The sequence below is a fragment of the Toxotes jaculatrix genome, chromosome 21 (assembly GCF_017976425.1).
Source record: "Toxotes jaculatrix isolate fToxJac2 chromosome 21, fToxJac2.pri, whole genome shotgun sequence".
NCBI lineage: Eukaryota > Metazoa > Chordata > Actinopteri > Toxotidae > Toxotes > Toxotes jaculatrix.
This window is the reverse complement of record NC_054414.1, coordinates 12,977,238-13,005,113: the sequence shown is the minus strand read 5'-3', so window position 1 is coordinate 13,005,113 and position 27,876 is coordinate 12,977,238. Positions and strand designations below refer to the sequence as shown.

At 41.0% G+C, this 27,876-nt stretch overlaps 1 protein-coding gene across 3 annotated transcripts in view; it reads left to right on the top strand.

Moving 5' to 3' along the window:
* The window catches only part of vti1a (vesicle transport through interaction with t-SNAREs 1A), a 110,085-nt gene that overhangs the window by 42,170 nt on the left and 40,039 nt on the right, over positions 1 to 27,876 (top strand). Inside the window, exon 6 of one of the 3 annotated variants that reach the window (XM_041067285.1) lies at positions 4,250 to 4,492. The exons of the other annotated variants lie outside the window; for them this stretch is intronic. Coding sequence (XP_040923219.1) covers positions 4,250 to 4,392 — 143 coding nt within the window. The 3' untranslated portion in view covers positions 4,393 to 4,492. Of the gene's footprint in view, positions 1 to 4,249; positions 4,493 to 27,876 lie in introns of those variants that run through there. 3 annotated transcript variants of the gene reach the window in all.

The window sequence follows — 27,876 nt, the reverse complement described above, 5'->3', positions numbered from 1 at the left end:
GTTAAGGGGAAAGCAGAACTATTACTGCTTCTCAGTATTTCCCTTTTGCTTTACTCATGTAAAATGACAATTTTGTTAGTTGTTCAAATTAAAATCTGCAGATTTCAGCCATGTACTTGTGATGTGTCATGGCATCAGTAGTAATACCGCCTTTTCTGTACATGTGTTTAAATAGATCTTATAACTACAACAGTATTTATTGAATGTAATCACTTACTTAATTTTTTATCACCGAGAGCAGATTCTGTAAGAGTGGAAACATTCTGTATTATCCTGACGGCTGTAAAACCTGACAGAAGGTAGGAACAAATGAGTAATTCATCTGTGACTTTTCAGCCAAAATAAACTTTTTCAGATTAGGAATATTTACCTCGTACTGCCCAAATGGCACAAGAATGAACTCTAGTTTTCAAACATTAAATCTAAAAATAAATAAATATATAAAATAAAAATCTTAATAGCATTCACAGTGCAGTTGAAATTTTGTGTCAGATTTAGCAGTAGTAAGCAGACAGTGTAAGGCAAAGTTACTAATAGCAGTTTGCTACCCAGCTGACTGCTGATGCCATTTTAATGTAAGTAGTCTGGCATCATTCACTTACTGTACAGCTACATAAAAGTTAGAGTTTGCAAAATTTATTTTTAGGCATATGACTTACTGTAACAGTAAAATAAAAGCCCTCGTACATGGAAATAAATATGTAATAATAAGTTATAATTTTACTTAATATTAAACTACTGTCTTCACCAAAAAAGAGAATAAATTAGGTTTTTAAATAAGTCATCTTCTCTTGCCCTGTACCAATACCCAAGTTTGCAATCTTAAATATTCTTGCTTCTCAGTTTGCTCCTAATGGTTATTTGTTTTTCTGCCAATACAACTTATTTGCTAATTTATACAGTGCCACTAAATCCAGTGCACAGCTTTATATATTTTTCTATGTATATGTAGTTTAAATGTATTTATTTGGTCCCATCAATAAAAGCAAACAATCAAGTAATTACCTTATCATACAAAAAACTGAATTCAGTGTGTAAATCTTTATTTAGGAAAGGATTTGTACAATCACCTTGAGTTTCTCATTTTCCCATCATTCTTATACCAGTATTTGGAATTGAGAATAATAAATTACACAATGTGATAAAATAATTAAATGTTAAATATAAGAGTTTCCTGAAAAGCCAGTCAGTCCTTTTTGTAATACTCTGAGATAATGCACTTTGTTTATTAAACTATAGATGAAAGTTTTATACTTGGGTCGTAAGATTACTGGGTTTGAGTAATCTGGAACATTTTAATGCTTCTGATAATTTTAAACAAGTTCTTAGTATATTATAGTAACTTTTCCTAGATGGAACTGCATCCAAAGGTCTGTGAGGAATCAGACCAACAACAGCAATGACCCTTTTTAGCTTAAGATGACATAAGCTGATGCTAGATTAGGTTTAAATTACCTGGCCTAAATCTAAAAAGATACAACTGCTCATGATCTCTGCAACAACAAATGCTGGTTCTAGCCTTGAGAAAAATATTTGATCCTGTGTTAAAAAAACCCCATATAGGACTAAATACAGTCATTAGCTCTTTATTAATCGGCATCTTATGAAGATGTTTCCTGAGCCTCCCACCCTGCAAGACACACAATTATACTGTACAAACACAGTGAAGCACATTAGCCATCTCCGTCTGTCCTTGCTCCTCTTTTCCTCAATGGTAGCCCCAAGGAGCACACCCCCCTACCCCAGTCAAAGGATCTTCTTCCTTGGCTGTCCTGTGCCCATCAGACAGGGTGCCCGCCCGTTTAAGACACCCAGGGAACATGAAACAGAGCCGGGCCGAGATGTCAGCTGGTTGCCCCATCTGCCAGTCAGTGGGATGGTAAAGCTTTTGTCCTGGGGGGTAACCTCAGGAGTGCTCTGCGTGCTGCTCAAGCGTGTTTGTGCACGCACACATGTGTGAGTTGCTTTGGGACAGGAAACTGTACCCCACAGTTCTGCGCAAAGCTATCCACAAACAACATGCTGATATTGTCTTTTTAATTTACGTGTGACTTGTGTGCACATACAGGACTGTCACCTTTTTTTAATCCAAAATTTAAATTTGGATTCTCTGTTTTCAAATCAGGGGAAAAATAACTGCTGTGTTTATCACAACATTTTTGAGTGGCAGATATTTCAAGGGAATTAAATGTGTAGGTCTCTAAGAATTGTCCTCGACTGGATTGAAGTTAATTGGTCTCATTTCAGACCTGCTCACTTCTTATAGAAACCACAATTGGTGCAGTGCTCGTCAGAATTTTAAATTGCCTGGAACTTGTCTCTGTCCTTCTCCTGTTCCCCTGTTAAATAACATAACCTTGACAGTACAAACAGTTTGACTCCCATATAAATGAATCAAGGTACTGGCTGCATGGAGCCTGGACGGCTGGTTGAATCGAAGCACAGTTCCACTTGTGCATTCTATCGTTTGGTAGATAGGCCGCGCCCTTGAGCTGCTTTAGGAGGGAGGCGCCGTAAGAAGGTCTGTAAGAAGGTGCTGAAAGGGGGGCCTCTGTGCACGCACGAATGCTCGCACATAATCCTTTGGACGGGTCTATGTGAGCCCAAGAGTTCCTAAAAAGAGAATGCACATAGACAGCATGAACTTATTTATTTACCACTGAGTTATGCTTTTGTAGTTGTGCCTGTCAAGGATATCAGCACAAGTTAATATGTGTGCTTCTGTGTGTGTGTGTCTGCTTGTGTGTCTGCTTGTGTGTGTCTTTTAGTAATATGTGCATGTTGCTCATGCTTTGCACCTCAGTTATTTCAGGCTCAGATAAAATGTGATTTAGAACAACAAAGTCATCCCTTTCCTGTGCTGTAATCATTTTTAGTCAACTTTGACTGTGGACTGTCATGTAGACAGCTTCCCTTAAGTGGTCTACATAGTCCCCATGCTCACATCAGTCAGTCTCACCGCATGATGTATGTAGTGGTAGTCCTGAAGGGCTGATGTATGCACAGCTCTGCATCGGCAAGTCCTCCCTGAGCACATCTATGATCTTGGGTTACTCAATCATCAATCAAGGCCAACTGCAGCGTACTGTACTGTCGCCCATCTTTTAAAGCTCAGTTGTGAAGGACTGGCTAAGATGGCCTAAGGGACACTTTCCTTGGTCTGGGCCATCTCAGGTTTGATGTGAATATCTGCGTAGTTATGACTACACACAGAACAGAGTCGACGCATTGATGTCGAGTTTTTTTTAATGTTTGGTGAAGGCCACCTGATAGAAGGGATGTGCTTATAAGCATGTATTTTTTCAGAATTTTGCAGTGTTTTTTTGGTAAACATTTTTCACTAATTTGTTTGACATTTTCCTGCTATAATTCGGATCATTTTCAACTTTCAGCTGCATAATCTAGGAATGGAAAATAAACAAGAAGAGGAAATGAAAACCATAATTTCATAAAGTTGCAACTTTCATTTTAATGTCTGATATTTTTGACACATTGTTTATTGCTACGTAGTCAATTATTTGAAGAAATATATATTTAAAGTAACATTAAAACTGTGACATATTCCACTCTTTGTTACCTCATACCAGATGATATTTTAAATAGTTTTGCATTCATCAAATCGCCAAATTGACCTCATTCAGAATGAGGCTTACCTGGAGAAGGCAAAGCCTATATTTCAGTATGGGCAGAAGGAGCAGACAAAGAAGGAAGAGCAAGAAAACAGTGCCAGAGAATCAAAAAGAAATATACAGTACATTCACTTTCTCCACAAAGCTACTCTGAATTCATTATATCATGTAGAATGGACATTCAGAACCATATGATATTGCAGTGATAGAGTTGCTTGCCAATTTTCCTGTGCGCTTGAAGTGAGGTATTGTGCTATTTTAATGAGCTGTTTAGACTAGTGGCCAGTTGCATTTGGGCTGTAACAACCAGCTCAATGAATAATTGTTATTGCCTCTTAAAGGCCAGATGTATGGAATTCATGCAAATTTAGAGCAAAGGGAAAATGTGTGTGTGTGTGCGCGTGTGTGTGAGGGTGTCTTGAAATAATTGTATTCCAGATGTCCTTCTTTCATGTGAACCACACACACAAACACACACACTAAAAGGACAGAACAGATGATGGTGATGATGATTAAGATCTTAAGCATATGGAGATACTGTGTTGGTTTAGTGTTTGTGTGTATGTATGTGTGACTGTGGCATTTTTTTTTTTTTTTTTTAAAGATTTCTGCTCTTTCAGTCTTCTGTGACAGGTTCGCCCATCTCTCCTGGGGAGGCCTTCACTCCCAATTTAGACGCAAGCGTCGTCAAGTGACAGCAATGGCTCCGGCACCCTACCTTTGCGATATGACTACAGTTAACTTAACAAGTCTCGATGTGTGAGCTCCATCTTTGATGTAATTGATTTGAGTGGTTTGAGCGTATTTCTTGCGGAGAAGTTGAGATTTTTGGTGGATCTGTCAAGATGATCATCAGAGGGATACAGGTCATTTCTGTCACATTTTTGAACAAAAAAGAAGTCATTGTCTTTAATCATGTTTCATGTAATCTGCACTGTATTGTTTGTACTCGAATGTCCATCATAAAAAGTGCTCCCTTTGCCTCTGTGTCAGCTACAGTATAGCCCTCTGGAAAACTCAGTCACATAGTCAGCAGGTTGGGCCTGTGTGGCCACACTGTACTCAGGTCTCTAAAGAGAAGAGCAGCAGTGCAGTATCGCAAACCATCTACCCATGCCTGCTTGTTGTACAGTGATCATAAATGTCAACAGCAGCACAGAAATCAAAGGGCCCTCTGATACAAAACTGTTGGAAAGGTGGTCACTTTACAAGCAAGTCTTGTACTTCAGTGTGTTTAATGTCTACATTGCACCTTTCGTGGGCCGGGCTTTAGTGTAAATGTGGACATGTTTGTTGATGAGATTCAAGTACAATGAATCTATTGTTTGTTCTTGTCTTTGATTTTTTTTTTTTACTGCCTCTGCAACACCATAAGCTTGGATGTTGCATCTGTTTTATAAAAAAAGTGATGAACTACTTCACTGCAGTAAAATGAAAACCTCAGTGCAATATACAAAAACAGAAAAAGAGCATTAAATGGGTGTGTAATGTCAACACACAAAACAAACAGCTAGGTATTAATTTAGATGGCAAAAATCTACTATTTGTCTTTAAAAAAACTGTGTTTCGCAGTTAGCCATGCTCATAAAGCCTTTGAAAATGTTCAGATTTCAGTCAACTGCAAGTGCATGAGTGTCTTTGAGTGTGTACATTTCATCACATGTGCCTGTGTGTGCGTTAGTGAGAGGTAAAGTTGTGTTGAGTGACAAGGGCACGCGTCTTGAGCCACCTGGATTTATTTGGGCCAAACAAGAGGGGCCCATGTCTGTCTGGGCCCCTCTTCTGTCCGCATTGGGGCCTCAGAGCCACGAACAGAAGGTGCCTCCTCACAACTCACACCTGAGCTTCTCCCAGCCTGGGACCAACCCCCCCCCCCCCGCCCCCCCCCCCCCCCCCCCTCTCACTCTCTCTCTCTCTCTCTCTCTCTCTCTCGCCTCTTCTCTCTCTTTCTTTCACTACCCTCTGTATCCTTTCCACTTCTCTCCCAGGCCATGGCCTGGCCTACTTTTACCTCTCACACTCTGGACCCTTTGATGTCAACTATGTTGGCCCTTTCCACAGATCATGTGCATGTTTAGAAATGGCCCCTTTGCTCAATCCTCAGTCTGTTTATGAATATACATTTCACAAACAGGATATGTAGTTAATGGTCTACAAAGAGAAAAGTTCTCTCTCATGTATTAGCAGTGCTTATCACAGTAAATGATGCTAAGGTTTCACAGTGGAAACCACTCTTCCGTTTGCTTGATTCGCTCCTTTCTTTTTCAGACACTGCTGAGTTTGTTTTCCTGTTCTGTTGATGTGTTTTTTCCTTGTGAATCTCTCAACTCAGTTCCTGGAAAAGAAGCTTTATTCAGGGAGGAAATGTGTGTTTGCTTGTCTGTTAGCATCTTTTTCATTTAGTCTTGAGGTGACAGGGTGTGAAGCTGGGTAGGCGTGTGCGTCTCAGAAGTCAAAAGCACAAACACTAACAAGACAAGTTGGCTGCTTTATTTTTGAAGGTAAAATCAACTCAAAATCAACAGGGTTCATATTTCTCTGGTCAGCTTAGCATTATATCAGAGAATTTTATCACAGGAATTTATTGTTGCTGATTTCTTAGACTTGTCTTAAGAGTTAAGACTTTGCATTTTGCAACAGAGAACCAGTCAGAGTCCACACTGGTTTTTGAAATTCAGCTGAAATTCAGCTTTAAACTATAGAAGTTATTGGGTTGATTGTACACATCTGACTGACATTTCACTTGTATTTTTCAAGTGTTGCGTTACTTTTTGGGGAGGTTTATATTACAAATAGATAATATTGTAAGTTAAAAGATATGTCAATATGCCACTAACTAACTAATTAGCGGTACTCTCAAGTTTTGGATATCTATACAGTGTTATGGCACAGCACTTAAACAAGATCAGGCTGTAATAACACCTAAATACTGTTGGTTTTAGTCTCTGGGGGTGGTGTTTAAAAATAACAAGGTGAAATAATACCACCCTTTATCTTTAGCTATGACTGTAGCTGCAGTTACTACAGTCCTGGAATGCAGTTAGCATTTCCCCAAGTTAGAAACCTGTTTTTCAAAAGTGCATTGCTCGCTCAATATAGTTGCAACTGACATATTTACTGGCTTTTTATTTTTGGCCATCTGCAGCCACCAAGGCTGCGCAACATCATCATCACAGCGTGAGGGGAGAGCACACCCTCAATGAACTCACCTCAGGTTTCTTACAGTCAGTTTGCGTAATGGCAGTTTCTTGTCACCCCTTCTGTGTACACGTTCTGTGAGCCTGTGTAGAAGTAAAGCACTCAAGTCGTCACATCAAGCTGTGCTGGTAATAACAAGCTCTGGACTCTATATCACTTGGCAAATAAGCGATAAAATACACTGACAGTTAATGCATGTAAAATGCATGGGCAAAAGCCCAGCACGCAGGCAACAACTGTTGACCTTGCAAAAAGGCTGCAATGTACATTATGCCAAAGTGCTAATCAGTTTCCCTGTTGTCAGCTCCTCTGGAGGAAGGCATACGTAAAGCACTTGTTGCCCTGGTTTCTTACTGGAAGGTTAAAACTGGCTTGGTGTCATTAGTGTTCAACAGTAACACCTAATTGATCCAAACTTGTCTTAATAGGCGAAGCGGTATGTGGCCCACAGTAGTGACTAGTAGCATGGGAAACCTGGCAATTAACGGGACATAGTGGATGTCTCAGATTTAGTGGTATCAATAGAAAGTTTCCCCTTCACACTGCAGCTTTGTAGTAATTGAGCCATCGGTCTCCCTGGGCTCTTACAGTACGTAGAGGCTGAAACCTGGTTCCAAATGTTAAAATTGATTTGACAAGCGGCCATCATTCAGTTAGTGTGTCTAATGAATATCAGCACAGACAACTGGGATGAAGAAAGTTTTTCAGAACCCTCAGACTGTATGTTTTTAAACTTCAGTCACACTTCCAATACAGGGGATGAGTGTGTGCGTCCACTGATATGTGTGTGTTGAAGAGGCTGTCTTTTCTCTATCAGACTAATAGTGTGTTAGCCCATTCTTCAAGATGTCTGAGACTGTAATTAGTGGATTGCTTTGAGCCAGGCCAGCCCAGGGCGATGGGAGGAACTGCGGGGAGTGAAGGGAGCAACAACATGAGGGAGGCTAGAGAAGAAAAGGGCCGCCCATTTTCTAGTCCTGATGGAGGTTATATTTTTTGTGACAACTGGACCAGAGTAATCAAAATGTGTTAATAATCCCTTCAAAGGGCCTGGCGGCACATCAGTGAGAAGCCTCACTGAACGCCAATCCCCCACTAGACCCTGGTTCTGGCTGCCCCACCCTCATTGACCCTCTGTCACTCTTTCTTTCTCCCTGTCCTGCTCTGTCTTCATGTCTTTTGCTCTTGATCTTATCTCTCTCATGTCAAACCAATGTTTCTGTTCACTGTGTCCAGACAAACTTGCACCAAAGTTACATATCAAACTGAATCTTCTCATTTCCAAATCACCTAAATAGACAAGACTATGTGTCACAAAGCTCAAATTTTGTCAGGTTACAGTCGTTGCAGTAGAGCTCAGACCCAGAAGGGGGCAGTTGTCTGAGCTTTAGAGTCTGTTTTGGCACCCTGCTGCTTGTGTCTAACCCCCTGGGGTGATTCCAGGTCAGACTGAATAGGTTCCAATAAGTTCTATCTTTTGTTTTAGGATTAACACAAAGGTCAAAGGTCACAAAGATGGCCAGATGGGGTCTCTAGTGCTAAATATCCATACCTTCCTCCCCTAAAAGGCGGTGGAGCATGAGGATCAATGGACTCAATCGATGGGCATAGTGGTGGAGGTAATGCTGGCAAAAAGTTTGATTGCCAGTATATTGATCAGAATGAGGCTAAGAAGCTGTAAGGCAATTGATTTTAGTTTGGATTTGCGCTGTTTTAGCTTGTTTAATTTTTTTCTACATGTTTACTTGTACTATGGGCGTATGTACACATATGTAGATAACATGCACCCACAGGCACAGCAGAATAACCCATCAACAAGTAGTAACTCAGATAGTTGAATCAAGCCAGTGTTAATGTACAGCTACCAAGAGACAAGTGCAAGTGAAATCCCAGTCTGTTGATTATTTTACAGGATTACGATGGAAAGGCCATTTCACTGGAGTTTCCCTGAGATATAAACACATTTGATAAGAATTTTATTGGTTTCAATGCAAGTGTCTTTTTACACACTTGTTAACTTCCCTTTAAATTAAGTCTTTGCCAATTAGGGAAACTCTTCCTCATTTAGTAGTCTAGTCTGAAGCTGCGTGTCAGGATCGGTTTGAGGCATTTAAAAATGCATGGGGATCAGGTGAGGTGCCCAAGCCCCAGTGTGACCTGGGAGCAGTTTGTGTGGCGTCTCCAGAGAGGCTTTTTCCAGTGTAGGGCAGGAGTAGGGACTGCACTTAATAATAGAGCCACAACATCAAAGGCTGGAGACTACTGCTGGCTGACATGGCATACATCATGAAACACAGTGTGTGTCAAGTTTTTTGTTGGAGCTCTGTATGTTTTATATAAGTTAACACTGAGTTGTTTTTATGCACATATATCACATACAAATGTCTTTCCAGTTATGTGGACATATACTTGTTTAACATGCACAACACCTTTGTATCAATGCTTGGCATGTATGCAGGACATATATATACGTTCATAGTGTGCGTCTGTGTGTATATGAATGTTCACAATAGGGCCCTCACTAGGTGGTGTGGCTCCCTGGGAAGGCTAGCGTAGCTGCAAGCACTAGAGGACTCATTGACTTTCTAATGATTAGTGGTCAGGCCCCCAGCCCATGCTAGTATCAGGGGTTTGGCCTAGCCGCTGCTGCTAGCCTCTGGCCACCGCCGCGCACCACTATCGACTCACCCCCAGCCCCCTCTTTCTTTGGCCTGCTGGCGATGTGTCAAAACCCATTAGCACAGAGTTCCGCAACTATAGAGAGGGATCATTTTAGGTTTATCTTTCTTGCTCTCCTCCTCACTTCTCCACAGCCGTCTCCTCTCTCTCCATCTCCTCATCCTCCTCCACTCTGCTAAAATGAAGAGAGAAACACAGAGAAAAAGGAGTAACCTTTGACAGGAGTTGTTCCAGTTGTGGTATGTATGGCTGTGTATTGATCTGCATTGGCTTTAGGAACTATAGAGAAGAGAGTCAGCGAGTTGCCGCTGCTTTCAAGTCCCACACATTTTTTTCTGGGGAAAGACAAGGAAGTTTCAGATGCATGTTGACCTCCTTGGGTCCCATAAGCTATGGAGATTTGTTTAGAGAAAGGATTGGGGTGTTGCAACATGTATATGTGTGAGAAATAAGTTCAGGAGTCTGATCCCATATGTAATCTTCTATCATGTTAATTTCCGTTGTGTGTGTATGTGCGTTTTTGTGTGTGTGTTATTGAGAGAAAGAGAGAGAAAGTGTGTGTTTTGTATTCTGTTGTATTGTGTATTATGTATAGTGTATCTTTCTGCTCCTCTTGTTGAGTTTGACCTCTTGACACACTTGGTTCTTGCTTTCAAGTTATTGACCGACACAGCCAGTTTAGCCAGATAACTATTTTAGAGAGTGGAACTTCTTTATTTTTAAAAAAGCTAAGCCATGGTTTGAATTAGAATAGATCTACACACAAACAAACACACACTCTTGCTCACACGCACGTATACACTCAAACACACAGCTCAGCGAGACAGCATCCTTCTAACCCAGCACTTCTTTTTCTGATAAGCTCAATCTCCCAAGAGAAAAGTGCCTGTCAAAGACTTTGTCCAAACAATGAGAAATCTGTGAGAAAAAAAAACAAAAAAAAAACAAATACTTCTCCATCACTGCTCATCAATCCATCTAGTTCTGAATCCATTATTTATTTATGGAACTTTGGGGCGCGTTATTTGAATAATGCGGGGTATGACGAAGGGGGAGCTCTACGAAAACAACAAAATGACAACCACACCAAAACCACCCGAGGGCACATGCCAACACATCGCATCAGTGTCATCTTTCCTCGCTTTGCCCCTGTGGGCTCACTGCTCAGCAGGTAGCCACACACAGACACACACACACTTACACACATTAACACTTAATATATAATATTCTAAAACATACATAAACATATGAATTAGCTCTCTTGCACACACTCACACAAAAACACATCCAGTTAATAGTTTTCTGATAGACAAACATAGATTCTGCGCAAGCTTAATGTCACGCTCTCATGTGAGCACACACACACACACAAACACACACACATGCACCACGCCCTCAGGCCCTTGAGACGGCAGCAGTGGCATCAGCGGTCTGATAGATGGATCCTGTCTCCTTGTGATCTCCACTTGTCAGACAAGCGTCACACAAAGCCTAAACACAATCAAAAACACAGGTATGGGGCACATGTCAGTTTGATAGGACCTCGCGGATGCCTTCCCATCCATCACCCGCTAAGATGCTCATCCATCGACTTGGAATGAGGGTGTTAACGTTCGCCTGTCAGAGTGTTTGGGCTATTGATGTATCTGGTTTGCAGACTAATGGGTTGAACTGTTGTGTTTGGTATATGCTGTTGTGTAGTGCTGTTATCTCTAGCTTTGTTGTCAATGTGAAACACATAGTCAGGGTATTAATGGTGGTTTTGTAACGTCCACAGTTCTGCACTCTTTGGCCAGTATGCAGTGTTGTTGAAAGAACAGATACTACAGTATTTTGAATTTTACCCACACATAGTTGACCCCCTTTGGTGGATCAGCGCATTAGCAGACTTGTGGGGTTAAGTGGCTAAGCGTAGCCACCCCACACCATCACATAAACTCCTTACTCATGCATGATCCTGCAATAAGTTTTGCTTGCAGTTGTGGATCTGGTCCCCACATCTAGCAACTGCTGTTCACACAGCACCTAAATGTCACTGGCAAACCACAAAGGCAGCCAACTTGTCTAACAACACCACTCGGCACCTTACCCCCCCCCCCCCCTCCTACTTGCCAGACAGGAACAGCCCAAACCAGACCACAACAAAAACGAGGGAGAGCCCACCTTTTGTTTACTATTCTCAAAGGTGGATCACGGGCCAGGCCTGGTAAGGGATTGTGACAGAGGTGATGTCTAAATTAATCATTCATGCTCTTTCACATGGGCTACAGTAACAGCCCTAAAATATTAATGACAGCTGCAGAATAAATTTGATTCCCTTTTCTCTCTGATTATAATCCACAGGCTCGCTCACACACACATGTTTATTTATGCCCTGGAGATGAGGTACGGGGTCACTATCAGGAGTTTGTCTGCACACATAGACACATACACACACACACACACTCTCCTTCCCTCTCTCTCTTGCCACTTGCACTTGTGTACCACCTCATTGTTTTGGAATATGTACATATTTTTCACATGTGGTGGGTGAGCGGGCTATACATTATACATTATATGCTTGTACTGTCTAGGTATGATATACTGAATGAATACTATGCAGCTGGCAGCGAGGGTTTTTGTTTGTTATTTTAATTAGGTGAGGGGCTTTTTTCATAGTTTTTTGGAGAGCATGACCTGAGTGGAGAAAAGAGGGTGCAGGATGTGATATGTTGTTCCCACCTCTTGGTGGAACCTCGACGTACCGCCTTGAGATAATTGACTTGCAAACTGAGGCACGCCTCTGTTCTGGTCATGCCACGTTTGGATTTATAACAACACTATTTGGGTCTTTTTGGGACATTGTCTGTTGCAGAGCAGTAAAACTACTCTCAGCAAATGTTTTAAGCAATTTAAGTTGTCTTGTCGTGTCATAAACATGTCCGAATATTTACTATACGTGACATATCCTTAGAATAAAGTGTGCTACATGGTTTCTACTTAGTATTGCTAAAAGTCAGAAATCAAAATGACCCATTCCTCAGCTGTGGCCACTTGACAGCTCTGCAGCAGTGTGAAGGTTGTCTGTCATAAGATGTCTTCGGATTTTGTTTTTCTTATCCCAGACATCATTGCTGTAAGCCTAACTCACAGCAACACAACCTGGGCTTGGTGCCCAGATAACTATCATCTGTTTATGTCTCAACATGTCACTGGAGATCTCTGTCTTTCTCTGTCACCTCCTTGTATCCCTGGTTTCCTCTGTTTGCCCCTTGCTTCCTCTTCTGTAATGAGAGGAATACAGAACAAGATAGAAACCTGAGATATTTCTCAAAAAAGCCGATACACAAATTCAAGTTTCTGACTGCTTCTGACACAAGTAAAAAGACGCAGCCTCAAAAAATAAAAAATCATTATAGTCATTAAAATATTTCTAACTAAACAGGTGCTCGTTAGGTCAGAATGTCTTAGAAAAGGTTTGCTTGAGCAGCAGTTGAGCTTTGACCAATCCTTCGGTGTTACTGGTGGGTCTAGCAGAAATTTTCTCTTATCACTGATTTTGCAGAAGCATTTATGTAAAAGTTTCCTCTGAGGCTTGCTTTTATCCCTGTTGTTTGCTTCCTTCAGCCCTTGTTTGTACAATTAAACAAGTGATGGGCCTAATTATACATCATTCAGTTGTCATCTCCTCTCAGGAGACGGGCTCATGAGGAAAACTAGTCTGTCAACTCCCCAAGTTTGCTCATTTAAATTCATCATGGTGAGCTAATGCTGTTGTCAGGCCAGTCTTCTCACACGCTGTCCATGTATCAAAGATTATTTTACTGCTATTTTGAGTTACAAATAAAAGAAGTGTTTTGGGTCAAGATCCGATTTGATGTATTTGACATCAGTCCCTGTGGGTTAATTTTTCATTTCTCTCTTTTGTTAGAGCCACCAAAGGTATCCACACTGATTTGAATTGGTTTCTAACCCACTGCAGGTGCTTCTTTTTATGCCACCATATGGATGTTGATTTGTAGCTTACAAGACTGTCAGGTAATTTCAGGCTAATCTATTTTAATAACATTTTATGACAGTGATGTGTGTGTTATATTATGCTATGCCCTGTGGAGTTACGCTCAGCCATGTGTTAATGCTTGTATTAAGGCTATGTGGTATGTCATATAATCGGTTTTTCCTGTCTGTATTGTTGTGTTTAGCCTTGCCTGGCTCTGCCACACTGTGCTTGCCACTGTGACATGACAGCGGCCACAACGTCATGCTCTGTTTGAGGTAGCAAATATCAGTCAAGAGATGTTTTCTCTCTTTTTTTTCTGTGCAAGCAGGCATGCACACATTTTCTCATGTCTGATGGAGTGTATGTGAGTGTTCTGTACATAAATATTTGTGCGTTGATGTGTGTATTTGTATATTTGTGTGTGTGATCCTAATGATGCCTTCCTCCTCTACTCTATTGGGCTGTCAGCACGGTTCTGGTGACTGTCACACACACCGTCCCCCCTCCAAATCTTGCTGAGATAGGTCATTTTTCAGTGTCAGGACAGACGATTCACGTTGGCACCAGATAGAGTCAGGACACGTCGGACTCATTATTCTCTGTTTGCATATGTCTGCTTCATACGGAAATACAAGTTGACGTGTACAGAAGGCTTGAGCTGAAAACCTACAGTATTTCTCAGTGCTTTGTTACCATTAGCCTAATTAAACTGCATTGCCGTGTATCTCAGGTGCAGGACAAGTGTGAAAGAACTGTCCAGCATTTCACACAAATCAAGAACTGTATGGTCTTGATTTCCTTCTGTTCTAGTGTTTTCTGTTGTCAAACAGAGCAGAAACCTGACAGAAATTCAAAAATTTATGCTATACACTGTAAACAAACACAACATTCTCCTCATCATTAGCACTGTGGGAAACTTACTCTACGCTTAGTAGGAAGGAAGAATGTATAGGGCCCCAGAAGAAAGAGCACATCCAGGGTTTGATCCCAGATTTCAGTGTGGGACTTTAGACCTAGATTTCATGTCAATTCTCAACTTGTAATATTTATTTTGTTCTGTCACAATATATATATATTTTTAGGTCAGCTTATCTATCCCTAACCAAATGTCCCATTACTGTTCCATCCATTTTGTTTTAACATCTCTAACCCCATCAGGGCCTCCTGCTCTCTCACCGTTGGCAACCTTCCTCACTCTTTACCTCGCCCCTGCCACTTGACAGGGTGGGCGACTGTGTGGGTAGACATTTGGCAATGTGGGGTAGGTGGGGGTCAAGGCCTGTGTCCTAGGAGTGTGGTATTTTAATCTGGGCTATTTGTAATGACAGGCCTCCTATGAGTGCAGAGGAGTGGCAGGTTGAGAGGCTCTGACAGGTTCTAATCGCTGTCAGGAAAAGTAGCTGAAGAATGTGCCAGCTACACCCCCCCCCCCCCCCCCCCCCCCCCCCCTTCCTGTCCTCTCCCATAGCTGTTGTTCTCAGTTGTTTCTGTGCTCGCTCTGTCTTTCTCTGTGTTCATTTTGACCCTGTGTGTCTTAAAGTTGAGTGAAGGATCTTTGTCTCCCCCTATTTTGTTTTCTCTTCCTCTCTTTCTTTATTTTGGCTGGCATCCAGCCAGTACCTGCCAGAGTAATCCCTTCCTCCTTCCTCCTCTTCTTCTCCCTGTTCCCTGTCCATAAACTCCACCTCCTTTCGTCTGTGGCCGTGGACAGTTGTTGACATTCCTTGGGCATAAAGACTCAACCCTGTCCCTGTATGTCCCATGGTCAATGGCAGCCTGCCTGGTCTAGTGTCCTTGCTGGAGCAAACTGTCTTATAGGAGATGAAAAAGTTGTATTAGTATGAAAATATCACTCACTAACTATAATACTAATACTTTTTGAAACTATCACATTGTATTTTAAATCACCATTAAAGCTAACAAAAAAGTATTGCAATTTTAATTAACTTTCACAATTTAAAAGATGAATTTCTGATAATTTTTTTAAAAAATGTCTTTGCTTAGCACAAGCTATGCCACAAGATGACACTGACCTGAAACCAAGAAGTCAGGCCCTCTTCACTACCTTTGTTTCAAGTCCCAGGATTGTACATTCCATAGCATGCAAGATCATGTCAGAATAGCAGAAAACACATATCATATTTTATTTGTACATTTTGCCACACAGTGAACACCAGTGCAACACAATCCAAACAGTGCAATCAATGTAACTCTGCAATACATCCTAAATTAGTGTCGAAATCACAATCATAAAATCCAAATTAAGTAACTCTATTTGTAATTAGCATTAATTTGAACTTCAGTGTGTACTCAGAGTGATTGCCTTAACGTTTATCTCATCTCAGGACATATTTTGGCTGCAGGTAATAATGAAATTCCAGCAGTAGTTGTGTCTAGGCTGTGGATGACTCACGACTTTAGTGTAACCTAAATATCACATTGTGTGGCTAATCAGGGAATAGAGATCAGTTCATGGAAAAGAAAGTATCTGTCCAACCCAAAAAGAATTTTGGTGAGGGTCTGTCCTCTGTCCCACTCTGTTCTTAAAATGTTCATGTTGCATTTGCCCCAATTGTCTCACCACACTGTTCAGCCAGATTCAGTGAAAGTGCAATGTCAGATATTTTAAATATTCCAGCTCCTTTTTTTCCCCCCAACGTGTTTGTTACAGTGTTGTCAATGAAAGGACATATATAGGCTGACACACAGTACAGAACACATTTTTCATTTCCTCACTCAAGGACTGAACCATCAGCAAAAAAGTCAAAATAAAAATATAAAAGTAAGATGGCCAGTAGAACTTTTCAGGTTCAACACAAACTTGCTGTTCTGCCTCTCTTCTCCTTTGGCACAAGACAAGGGTGGCCGAGCCTTGCCCAGGTGCCGTCTGTGCCATTGGCGCTAAAGCGAGGAGAAGCTGGCACACTTTGGGCATGGCTGCGGCCCCCTCTTCCTCAAAGGCTTGCCTCGTCTCCCTTCTTTCCCCTCATGGTCCCTGCTGCTCCATAGCCCAGGGAGCTCATTAGGCCAGACTTCCTCTTCATTTAATCCATTTTTCATAGCCTAAAAAACAGTCCCTGATCTTAAAAATCCTGGCTAATTTAAGCCTGGATGTTGGGGAAAAGAGTGAAAATATCATGAAAAAAAGCAGGCCCGTGCATGCTTTTTCATATTTCTGATGTCAAAATTAAATGTTTTTATAGAGTAGCGGTATAGCCCGAGTGGAAAGATGCAGAACCAGCACTAATGTGAACAGTTCTTGAACATAGTTTTAGACCCAACAGATAGCATCCCATTCCATCCACTTCCTTGTCTGTTGTCCGTAGGTCTTGGGGGAGACCAGTGTATTAACTTGGCCTAATGAAAACATTGGTAATAACATGCTCCCTCTCCGTGTTCTTTTAATTATGTATCTCCGACTGGATACCAGAAGGCCCCTGTAGGCTTCCAGCTCCACTTGTTGTGGAAGTGAAGTTTCATTTGTAACTCAGATCCTGGTGGGGAGGATCTGTACAGAGAAACGAACGCATTTTTTCGTGTTTTTTTTTTTTTTTTTTTTTGCTCACACTTGTTCTCTCCCGAAACTCCCTTGCTCTCTCTCCAACATCATGTTATTCCTACCTATCTCAGTTATTGATCAAGAGAAACTTAAGATAAATATAGGTTCTTGTAGAAACACATTGCCAAGAATCAGTATTTCAGGTGTCTTTGGGGATACTACTATACATGAGATCATTTTCTTTCTGTGCTTCTGCCGTGTTCTTTTATACCTTTTACATTATATACACACAAATACTTCCAAAGTTAACATCCTCAAAAGTTGTCCAAGCCTTCGTCCTTTATCTCTCTCTACGAGGACAAAGCTTTTTTTTTCTTCCCTCCAGGAAACCATCACAGCATTAATATACCTCCCAGGTATAAAGTGTTGATGAGTGCCTGTCTCCTCAGGCTGACACTTATTCCACCAAAGGTCTCAGAGCAGGGGGAGAGGAACACTGACGGAAGAGAGGAAAAAAGAGCTGCTTGCATACCCAGCCAACGGATGTGGTGGAATTGTTAAGCAGTCTCGGGTGCCCTCTCGTTAGCCTCTGAGATGCCTGGTGACAGAGGTGAGGTAGCAAAAGTTGCGGTGGGTTGAGAGGGGGAGGGTCAGCGCCCCTAAGGGTACCGTGCCATGGCCGTGCCAGGCCAGGACCCTGTGCCACTGTCTCCGAGTCCTCTTCTGTCAGCATGCCCTATGCCCAGTGCTACTGCAGAGAGGGCACATGGGGGGCTGTCACGCGTCGCCCTCAATTACAATCAGGGGATGGAGAATGCAAAGGCTGCCTACTGTCACAGCTCATATTGCAGTTCTAATGGGTGTACTGTATCACAGTGGATCTCCCATGCAGATGGTGTTTGCTGGAGATTTACCACCAATTGAATTTGTATTTCTTTTGCACTTATTCTGCCATTGACTAACCTACGCAGTCTTACAACTGCGCCGAAAAATCCATAAATATTTGATGGCATTATATTTCAAAATGCTGTTCACTTTTAAAACGTCATTCTGGCCATTGACAACCCTCTGAGATGAGAGACTTTATACAATAAAACCACCATCACCACATTCAAGGACCACATTTAATGTATTTGAATTTTAGTGTCCTCCTCAGTTATGTAATTTGTTTGCTGTTGTTGAAGTTGTCAAAGAAAAGCTATTTTATCAGATGACGTTTGCTTGGATCTGCCTCTATTCATTATTCTAAATGTGTTCCACATACAATTTCAAAAGATAACCCTAAATTAAAGCTGTCAAAATTGCAGTGTGCTGGTTTCCATGCCATGACTATTCCCATGCAGACTAACAAAACCTTAGGCCCATATACTGTAGTTGTTAGTGCACGTTAAAAAAGGAAACATTACGAGTTTCATAAAATTGTGTGTACACAAATTAAAAGTCCCCTGTGGATTTTTTTGAGGGGGAAAAACAAAAGCTGTGCTTACATTTGGTGTTTCTTTCCAAATTTCATTCTGTGTATTCTTGAGGTCTGAAAATATATGCTCAGTGTATTTTCCTGCCTCATGAAAAACTAGCAAATCCTGTTTTTTAAAAAATATTTTAAATCCTCTATTGTTTACATAAATGTTTCCTGGCTTGGAGTTTTTTTCTTCCTTGCCTATGTTGGGGCCTTGCTGTGCTTCTTTGTACATCAGCGACTGTCGATCACAGAAATAACCTCATGATCTCATAAAATCATTGTTAAATAGCATTACTAGGGGACAAAGCTCCACAGGGTACTTTTTAAACCCGCAATCACTGATCGTTAAATCAGATGACTTGACGTTTGAGTTTGTCAAAAACATATCTTCACTTTTGTCCAGTTGCAGAGTCATGTGGTATGTTTGAGTGTCTGCATGTGTATTTATAGGGCAGAGGTGCAAATACATTATGTATATGCAAGTGTTCTGTGGCATTGCTTGATCTTGTAGCGCCTTGTGTTCAAAGTTTGTGCTTTCGCATGAATACTCTGTCACAATAGATATACTGAAAGCATTAGAGTTGTTGGTGGTTATTTTTCTCTTTGGTTGCCTGGCTGTGTGGACCACATGCTGATTTGCGCAGAGGATCCACATACTTATATGAGGAATCAGCATATTAGTATTAGTTTCTCACTATAGGGTGTTGTAGCAATGCCAGACTGCTGCTGTTCCTGTCAGTCATGACAGGGTCGCATACCATCATCCTACCCCTGAAGGGAAAATGACACCTGGCTAAAAGAACCACTGTGTGTAAAAGAAATTTTGTCTCACCTCCTGGTGACCAACCTGTCTTAGCAACATTATGGTAAGATCAGCTTTGCCAGATGGCATACATTATTCATGAGGGGGAAATAAAAGGTATCTAAGGTTGTGTTATTACAGACTTGATGACTCTCTCTTTGTGTCTTTCTTTTCTCTCTGCGGTGAAGCTGGCCCCATCAGCGTACCGTAAAACCCACAGCGAGCCCTGCCAGTCGTAGAAACTCTCCTCTACCCTATTGTCACCTTCACTGGCAAAAAAACACAAAAAAAAGGGAAATTATTTTGTTCAGCAGCTAATCTAATGACAATGTGTGTTACTTAGTTATGGGTTGAAAGCAAAGGACTTTCTTTAAAAGAAAGAGAGTCCAAGACAAAAGAGAGCGACAGGCAGGGGGAGGTTAAAAAAAGGCCCAGCTACTGAGTTGACAGTTGAGTTATAATATCATGTCCTTTATGAATAATTAATTTGATGGTGCTAAGGCCTCTTAGAAGGTAGATTAAATTAGTTCTGCCATGTCTTAAAACTTAGATATGCTTCATTAGTGTGGGAGATGGTGGCAGGTGTGTTGGGTTTTCACTTAGACTTGTTTTAGTTAATGATGAGGAGAAGGAGACACCTTGTCACCCCAGCAGTGATGCACTCTGTTATATTACATTTATGTCCGCTAACAGACAGATTCTGGAAGTCAGCGCGTTTTGTTTCCTCTGTGTCTGCTGGTCAGGTGATCCTGATATATTGTACATTTTCTCTGTGTATAAGCTTTTGGATTTCAAGTAATGCAGCATAAAGGCCAGTGTGTTATGCAGAAGATCAGTTTTAAAGCAACAGCCTCAAGTCATGTTAAAATATGTGAATGTGACTGTTGATTTTTGTAGTCGCAGATCTTTCGTTATTGATGCTTTTGTCTTACTATCATCACAGTGTCCCACTACCACCCTCACTAGTAATCACACAGGTCATGTCTATTGTGCTGCACTTGTATATTGTCAGTGAAGTTTTGTACTTGGCAGAATTTCCAATAATCATTGCTTGGAAATGACAAGATGTTGTAAAGGAACAGTGTAACAAACAAACAAAACAAACAAACAATGTACACTGTACACAAGAGCTTTGACATGCCCTCACATGTCGTGCCATGTTGTGTGTATTCATAGTGGCAGCTGACAATGATCTGTCTTCAACTGCGTGGCCCCGGTCATTGTTAAATGACGCGCATGATGTGTCTCTCTTTTGTGAGTCCCCTCTGTGCCTCGTATTCCCCCTATAATAGCAGTATTATTTTCCTTTTACCAGAGCAGGGAAGTGCGATGGTATTACCCCAAAGTAAAACACAAACTTGTGTTTGTGCTGTCTGTCAGAGCAGCCACAATGACGCTGTGTTCCGTTAACAGGCTCCACTGTTGCTTGCTGAAACAAAATTGTCAGAGCACCTTCGATTTTCTAAAGAGAATTTGATGTATCGTCTGCACATAAGAGGGCAACTGTGCCAGTTGCAGTGAATTGTTAAAACAATTCGATGCATGCAACCAATGCAGACGTAAAATGTCATTGATGCATGTGACAAATAGAAGACGAATATTTTATTTGTGGCCTTCGTTCCTATCATTGGTGGTTACTCACCAACATAATACCAGAAATCTGAGAATATGGCAACAATACTTTAGTCCTTTACAGTGAAAAGAAAGATTTTGAACATTAAAAAGCCTATTATTTCAATCATTTATTTGGACGTGGTAATCCATGAAAATGCTGCCAAAATGTCCTTTACAGTTGTACGTTGGAAATGATAAAATGTGCCAACAGGTCAGCAGGGTGGGTCAGACTTGGTCAACAATGTAGTTGCAGTACTAATTGGTACCAAGAAAATGAGCTTCATTCACAGAGAGCAAACTGGCCTCCTTGGTGCAACCCATCACGCACAGCTAGCTTCAACGCTTAGCCCAGCCCCTCTCTTTTTTTTTTTTTTTTTTTTTTGCTGTGTTTTGGGAGCCCTTCCTCAGCTCATGAGTATTAATGAATTCAAAGTTTGAGGAAAATAATCTTTAAGTGTTTCCAACTGTCAGATCCTGTCAGTGCAACCACTTCTAATGGCCTGCGCCTTCCATTCAGGCTAATGTTTGATGTCTCGCTTTCATGCCCTCCTTTTTCTCCATTTCTAAATTGCTGCCGACAGTCCCGTGTCCCCACAGATTGTTTGTTTGTTTTCGACCATGCTTGTTTTACATATCATCGACGTAACGAGGATTCATTTAGTGAGCTGTTAATGGGGGAAGGGAGAGGGTGATCCATTGCTTTCTTTTATTCAAATAAGATGTGATCACGAGTCAGGCAGCAATCTGTTCTGGTGCTGAAAGAACTAAGGTGCATGTAGGACTTTTGAGAACCTCCAAAGCAATGCCAAATCCTTTCCTGAGGTGGGATGGATTTTTCATGTCCAAACCACTTGACAGGTAACATCTGGGCAGGAACAGTCAGGCTGTGGAAGGCGTCACATCCTCATCAGTTTGAACAGGAGTGGTGATCAAGCATTGATCAAAACAGTCGAAAAACTCCTTTGTGTCTACTCGACTGTGTTTGCATCAGTTCTAACTTTAACTCGCAAACAGTGGGGCTGGGTGGGCGAATCTAACAAACCGCATTTAACAAGTTATTTCATTCATTTAGCAACAAGAACCTATTGTCAGTAGGTGTTGAAAAGTGTTAAATACCCTAGCACTCCAAGCACTCTGAAGAAAAATAGAGGGAGGCTCCCAACTGGCATTGTCAAAACATGCAAATGAGCTTGACGCCAAGTCCGACTTTGACAAACATAATTAAGATGTTCCAATTCAGGACATGTTAATAAAGAAGACTGCAGGCCTCCCCCAGGTCTTCAGCCTTAAAGCGTTGTGCACGTGTGTATGTGTGTGACTGTGTGTGTCTGCGTCTGTATTTTCTCTCCCCCATCTCCAATTTTATTGGATAATGAACTGTTGTAGAGTGTTAGATCTCCTTTCGCAGTCTTTCGCTGAGTTTGAGGAGATAGGCAGGGAAGAGCTGCCCGAGGTGTGGTGTTGTACAGATAATTAAAAGGCAAGAAATTTGTGTTTTGCTCTTTGATCTGCCTGTCAACTTTCTGATTAGAGACGTAAAAGCCTTTAATCAACAGTAATGTGATGATTAACGCTCCTAAACTGTTGAAAACGAACCAGAGGAACATCGAGTTTCCTCTTTCTTCTTCCCTCTTCCTCCCTGTATGTCTCCCTGAGCATTTCTAACAAACTGGCAAACTTTTCTCCTCAGTCAGTTCTACCAGGGGTTGTTAAATCAGATGTTTTGTTTGATTAGTACCAACTGACATGTTGTTTTCTCCTACGTATGCTTCTCCCTAATTTTGGCATCATTGGTAGAGTTAAAATTTACTCATTGTGTTTGTCTTCCAAGTTAAACAGAATGTGCTTCTATTAAATTGTTCCTGTGCTGGAGTCTTTTGTATTTTGACATACTTTGACCTTCAGCTTAGATATGGTCATTATGTTTTTACAATGTTCATATGCTGTGGCACAATCATTTATATGGCTACTCAGTTGATAATAAAATCAAATTGTAGGGTAAAGCACTTAAACTCTAATTATTTAGGCTGACTGTGGTTGAATAAAGTTTGATGTACTAGTGTTTGTTATATTTGTTTCTTTCTTTTTTTCTTTTTTTAAATTCACGAACTATTTTTTTAAATATATATTTTAGTTGCAATGTGGCCAGCACAATTGTGTGACACAAATGTCAGGATTATGAATAATGCATACACAAATTAGCTCGTTCGGATATGAGTTTTAATTCTACACTTCATACATTTTTTACGACTTTGACCAAGTTTAATCAACACATAAAAAATCATTTTCCCAGCACTGGAAATGGAATTAATAAGTCCACTCTGTTTTAGCTTCACAATTGACCAATCGGGATACTCGTAGAATAGGTGTGTAGGCTGACCAGCGGTCTGTAGAAATTCCCTGTTTTTTAATTGAAGACCTCAGAAAGCAATGCTCCTGCCCACACATTGTTGCATGTGGGGCAATCACAGCAAGCACCCAAAGTCCATTAGTTTTCATTTGGATGGTTCAGTAAGACTGGTTGATTAAGTCCAGGCAATTTGCTTGTAGAAACCCTCATTCTCTCGTCACCCCTCCTGCTTCTCAGCCCTCTGCCATCAGCAAGGTTGTCGTTCAGGTTAATTTAATCTGGTTTGTTAGAAATTTTAGCTGTAGTTTATTATGGCAGAACTTTGCATATGAATGCTCTTAGACATCTGACTGTATTGGTACGCTTACAGTAAATATTCTGTTTGCATTGGTACTAACCCAAGGAAAACAATGTAATATCTGAGTGGCAGAGTATCTGCGGCTGTGTCCACAGGGACATGTAGGTATAGGTAATTTCATAAATGTAAAACAAGCTATTCCTTTCCGAGCCTCATCAATTCTCATTGAATGAGGGTGAAGGGGACTTTGCTGTTTAAAAGAAAATGTAAATCTGGTGATCTGAGAATTTGACTTTGAGGCTGAGGTGAAGGGAAAAGGGGAGGGGGAGCTCAAATAGAGGGAAAATGCAGCTTTCAGTTCTCTACACGCTGGTTCAGCTTTAAACAAATGGTTCTATTACCAGCTGGTCTCCTACAGGCCTGGTCATTTATACCCATTAAACTTGCGTCTTATCACCCATAAGACGCTCTTACGTCTCTCTTTCCGCCAATTGTCTATAATCAGCCATTTAAAACAGCAGCGGAAATTTCTTTTGCGCCTTGCTTCGGTCTGACGGACAGGCAAACGAGCCAGGAGGAGGAGGGATCGGGGAGGAGAGAGGAATATTTTCTGCGGAATGATGAATAGGCCAAGTTGAGTGGCTGACTAACAGAGATCTGTCTTAATCAGAAGTGATTTGTCAGAACAGGAGCTCTGCGGGGTCAGGGCGCAGGCGATGAATAAAACAGAGCCTGGCGGAGTGAAGAAAGGCCCCAGAAATCCACCCTGACTGCCCACCAGCACTCATACTCATGCAAGGGGAAGGGCCGATGCATGGGCTAAGTCAGGATGGACTGGGATGGCCCAGCCTCACCCTGCCCAGAATATTACTTGTTTTGAGCCTTTTAAGTGCTTAGACTCGAGCAAGAACTGTCCAGTTCCTCTCCGTTTGAAAGGAATCAAAGTTAAACACACAGCGGAATCAAAAATCCCAATTTTGAAGACAATGCACTTCTTCTGAAATTCTAATAATGATACAGACTCTTGTTTAAATCCTTTATTGCCCATCCTGTGAAGTAAGAGTTACTGATTAACATGCAGTAGAGTTTGTTGTTGTTATTATTATAAGCTGTCATAGCGTCATTGAGTCCCCAGATGCTAGATGCCCCCCTGTGACCTAGCAGTTGGCACCTCTTTATTTTGAGCTACAGCTCAGTGCAGAGGCGCTAGCCTCATGGCCTGTGGGCTCAGCATTACAAATACATCCCAATGTGGGTACAACTTTGATGGAGGTGATGAAAGTGTGTCACCAGGCAGTTGTAGACTTGAGAAGTCCTTAAAAAAAGCTTCTCTGGAAGTGTACAAAGACAAGTAACTTTATTCACCTGGGAGTCACAGGTATGTAAGTTGACTGGTGCACTGTGTGTGTCTGTGTATGTGTATGTATGTATGTATGTATGTATGTGTGTGTGTGTGTGTGTGTGTGTGTGTGATAGAGACAGCTTGAGAGAGAGAGAGAGAGAGAATGTATGGTTTAACATTTCTCCGGCTCCTCCTTACTTACCCTCAACCCTCCCATGGGCTTCGGTACCCCGTTTGTTGGAGTGTGTGGCTTGTGTCCGGAAATAAGTGTGTGTGGTAACCTTCAAAAAGTGGTCTCAACTGCTTAATGAAAAGGAGCTGTGCTGAGCCTCAGAGCACACCACTGTCAGGTCTTGTACCCTTTCTGCTCTGGGGGACAGTGGGAGCAAGGCAAAAAAAAGAAAAAAAAGAAATGCAACACAGAAAGAGAGACAGGGGCTCTCAGACGGTGTGTTACTGCTCTGAAACACAGCTCCTGTAAAATAGATGATGCTTCCAATTAAATGTGTCCATGGACTGGAGAAAGTTGAAGGCTGGGGAGGTTTGGGTTGTACCATAACTCTTGGCCTTTTGTGCTGCATTGTCATGAGTCAGACTGGGTGGACATGAGCACTTTACCATATTTACATTTTACTCAGAAGTGTACTGCTACTAAAGATTATTGTCATTATCAATTATTCCATCAAATATTTTCCGGATTAATTTTTTCGGTCCATAAAATGTGTGATCAAATTGCTTATATGTAAAAATACAAACATGTTCCATTTACTATCACATAAGACTAAGAAAAGCAGAAAATCCTCACGGTCAAGTAAACAGGGACTGGGGAAAGTTTTTGCTTGAAAAATAACTTCAATGATTAATTGATTATCAAAATAATTGATAGCTGATTATTTTTGCCATTGATCAGATAATCTTTGTAGCGCTGTTTAAGAGTCAGAGCAGACAGAAATGTTTAATTTTATGGTGCTTGTAGCATTACGGATTACATGACTTCATGCACTAGTAAAGTTAATTGTCCAGTAAATATATTTTCCGACTACCTTATCATTGTTAACAAAATGGTGATGTGTTGAGCTGAGATAAAAATAGACCTGGACAGTGCAATAGTGTGACCATGGATTTAAAAGGAAAAAAAAATCCTAATCCAGACATTATTTCCCCCTCAGTCTAATTTCCACCTTCAACTTTTCTATACTAATTCTTTTCTACAGTTACATTAGAGGAATGAGCTAAATTAAGGCTCTCTGGTGCTGGTGTGAGTGTAATGTAATGGAATAATGGGCTTGTTAAATGGACCTTTGGGGATGAGGATCTTTAACAAGTGAGTCAGAGCAAGGCCTCTGGGCCAGGGTTATTTAAATTGTTAATAGCTGTTTAAACAGGAGGGGAATATTTTACACACTAACGAGCAACAAGTCAGAGGCTTTAACAGTAAATTATTTCTCTTCTCCTGCATTGTTTTTATCAACTGTACATTTTTAGTGCCTCATATTTTTTTTCAGGTTATAAATTCTGTATTTTTTAAATTTTATTTTGTGCTGTATTAAAAACTGTACAGCCTTGAATATGTATGCAATTTAAGGTCATTGACTTCCAAATGTTCTGGAGGGACCAGTTCACTGGTATTCTTTCACAGGTGTTGACAGTTTGTAGTTACGTGTTTGTAGTTTGTTGCTTTCATTATTCTTCCACATGAGATTTTTGTTTTTAACTCAGTATTTGTTGCCCAACGAGTTCTCTTCCCCGTTAACTAATGAAGTTTTACACAGACCGGCGGACAGCAGGGCTTAAATAAGATGAATGGAAATGTAGATATATGCCAGAGAATGAGTAATGCAAGGGAAGATGCATGATAAACACAATAAACAACATACAGTCCCTTGGGACTTGTGTGCACCTCTAATGGCTCACTGTGTCGGGGGAAGCACAGAAAGGGACGATGAGAGATTTTTAGAATTTGGGAGAGACCCAAGGAAAACGTTCATCTTAACAAGCTTTGATGAAACTTTTTTCTTTTTTTAATCAGCCGGTTGAAGAAAATATTCTGTCAACTGGAAATGATTTTACACTCCTCTCATCATGGATATCCATAGAAAATGCCACTATTGAGCAGATATGATGTCCTTACTGTCACATGATTTGCTTTCCTTCCATTAACATATAATAAGTTTTAATAGCTAGAATTTGCTTATCATCTTGTGTGAAGGCACCTCGCTGTTGTTTCAGCTCTTTATGAAGATGCCCTTTTCTCTAAAGGGCACAGAAATGGATCAAAGTTGTAGCTCTCTTCTAGAGCTTATTTGTCTCTTCTAGAGAGCTGCACAAATTTGGCTGAAAGGTTTTGGGTTTTTTTCAGCAGCTGTTAAATTTGTTAAGGGCAACCATTTGCTTGTGGATAGTAGACAAGAATTGCTTGTAGAATCGCTTGGTATCAAAAACATAAATTGATAGGTGTTTGTACTTACAGTGGTTTTGAAAAACTTGATTTCATATCATTCTTTAGATAGCACCAGCACTGTGCTCTCTACAGTGCCCTACAATAGACAGCAACCTGAATCCACTGTTTCCATTCTCGTCCATTGAAAGGTAGCTTATTATTAAGGCTTTTCATCGTCTTTTTTTGTTGTTACCTAAATGTTCACAAGACCTTGATTGCCTTGCAAAACATGCCTTAACAGAATGTGTGTAATGATTGCTCAGTGCTTGGACTAAGGTATCTTGAAGGCCTTTTCTCCCACTACCTCATCCATCTTTTTACACTTTGCAAACCTTTCCAATAATGCACTTGCCAAAAAAAACCTCTGCCTCTGCAGTGTTTGTCACACTCATTCATTTAAAAAAAAAAGCCACAACCCTGACAGAGATGGATAGATGTGCTTATTTGTCTCTTTAACAGAAGATTTCCGCTACAACTCCCTTCCTGTTTATCCCTTGTTCTTCTCCAATGGGGACGGGGGAGGGCTTGTATTTTTATGGTTATTAATACCTGCGCTCAGTCTTTTAATCTGCCCTATTTGTCAC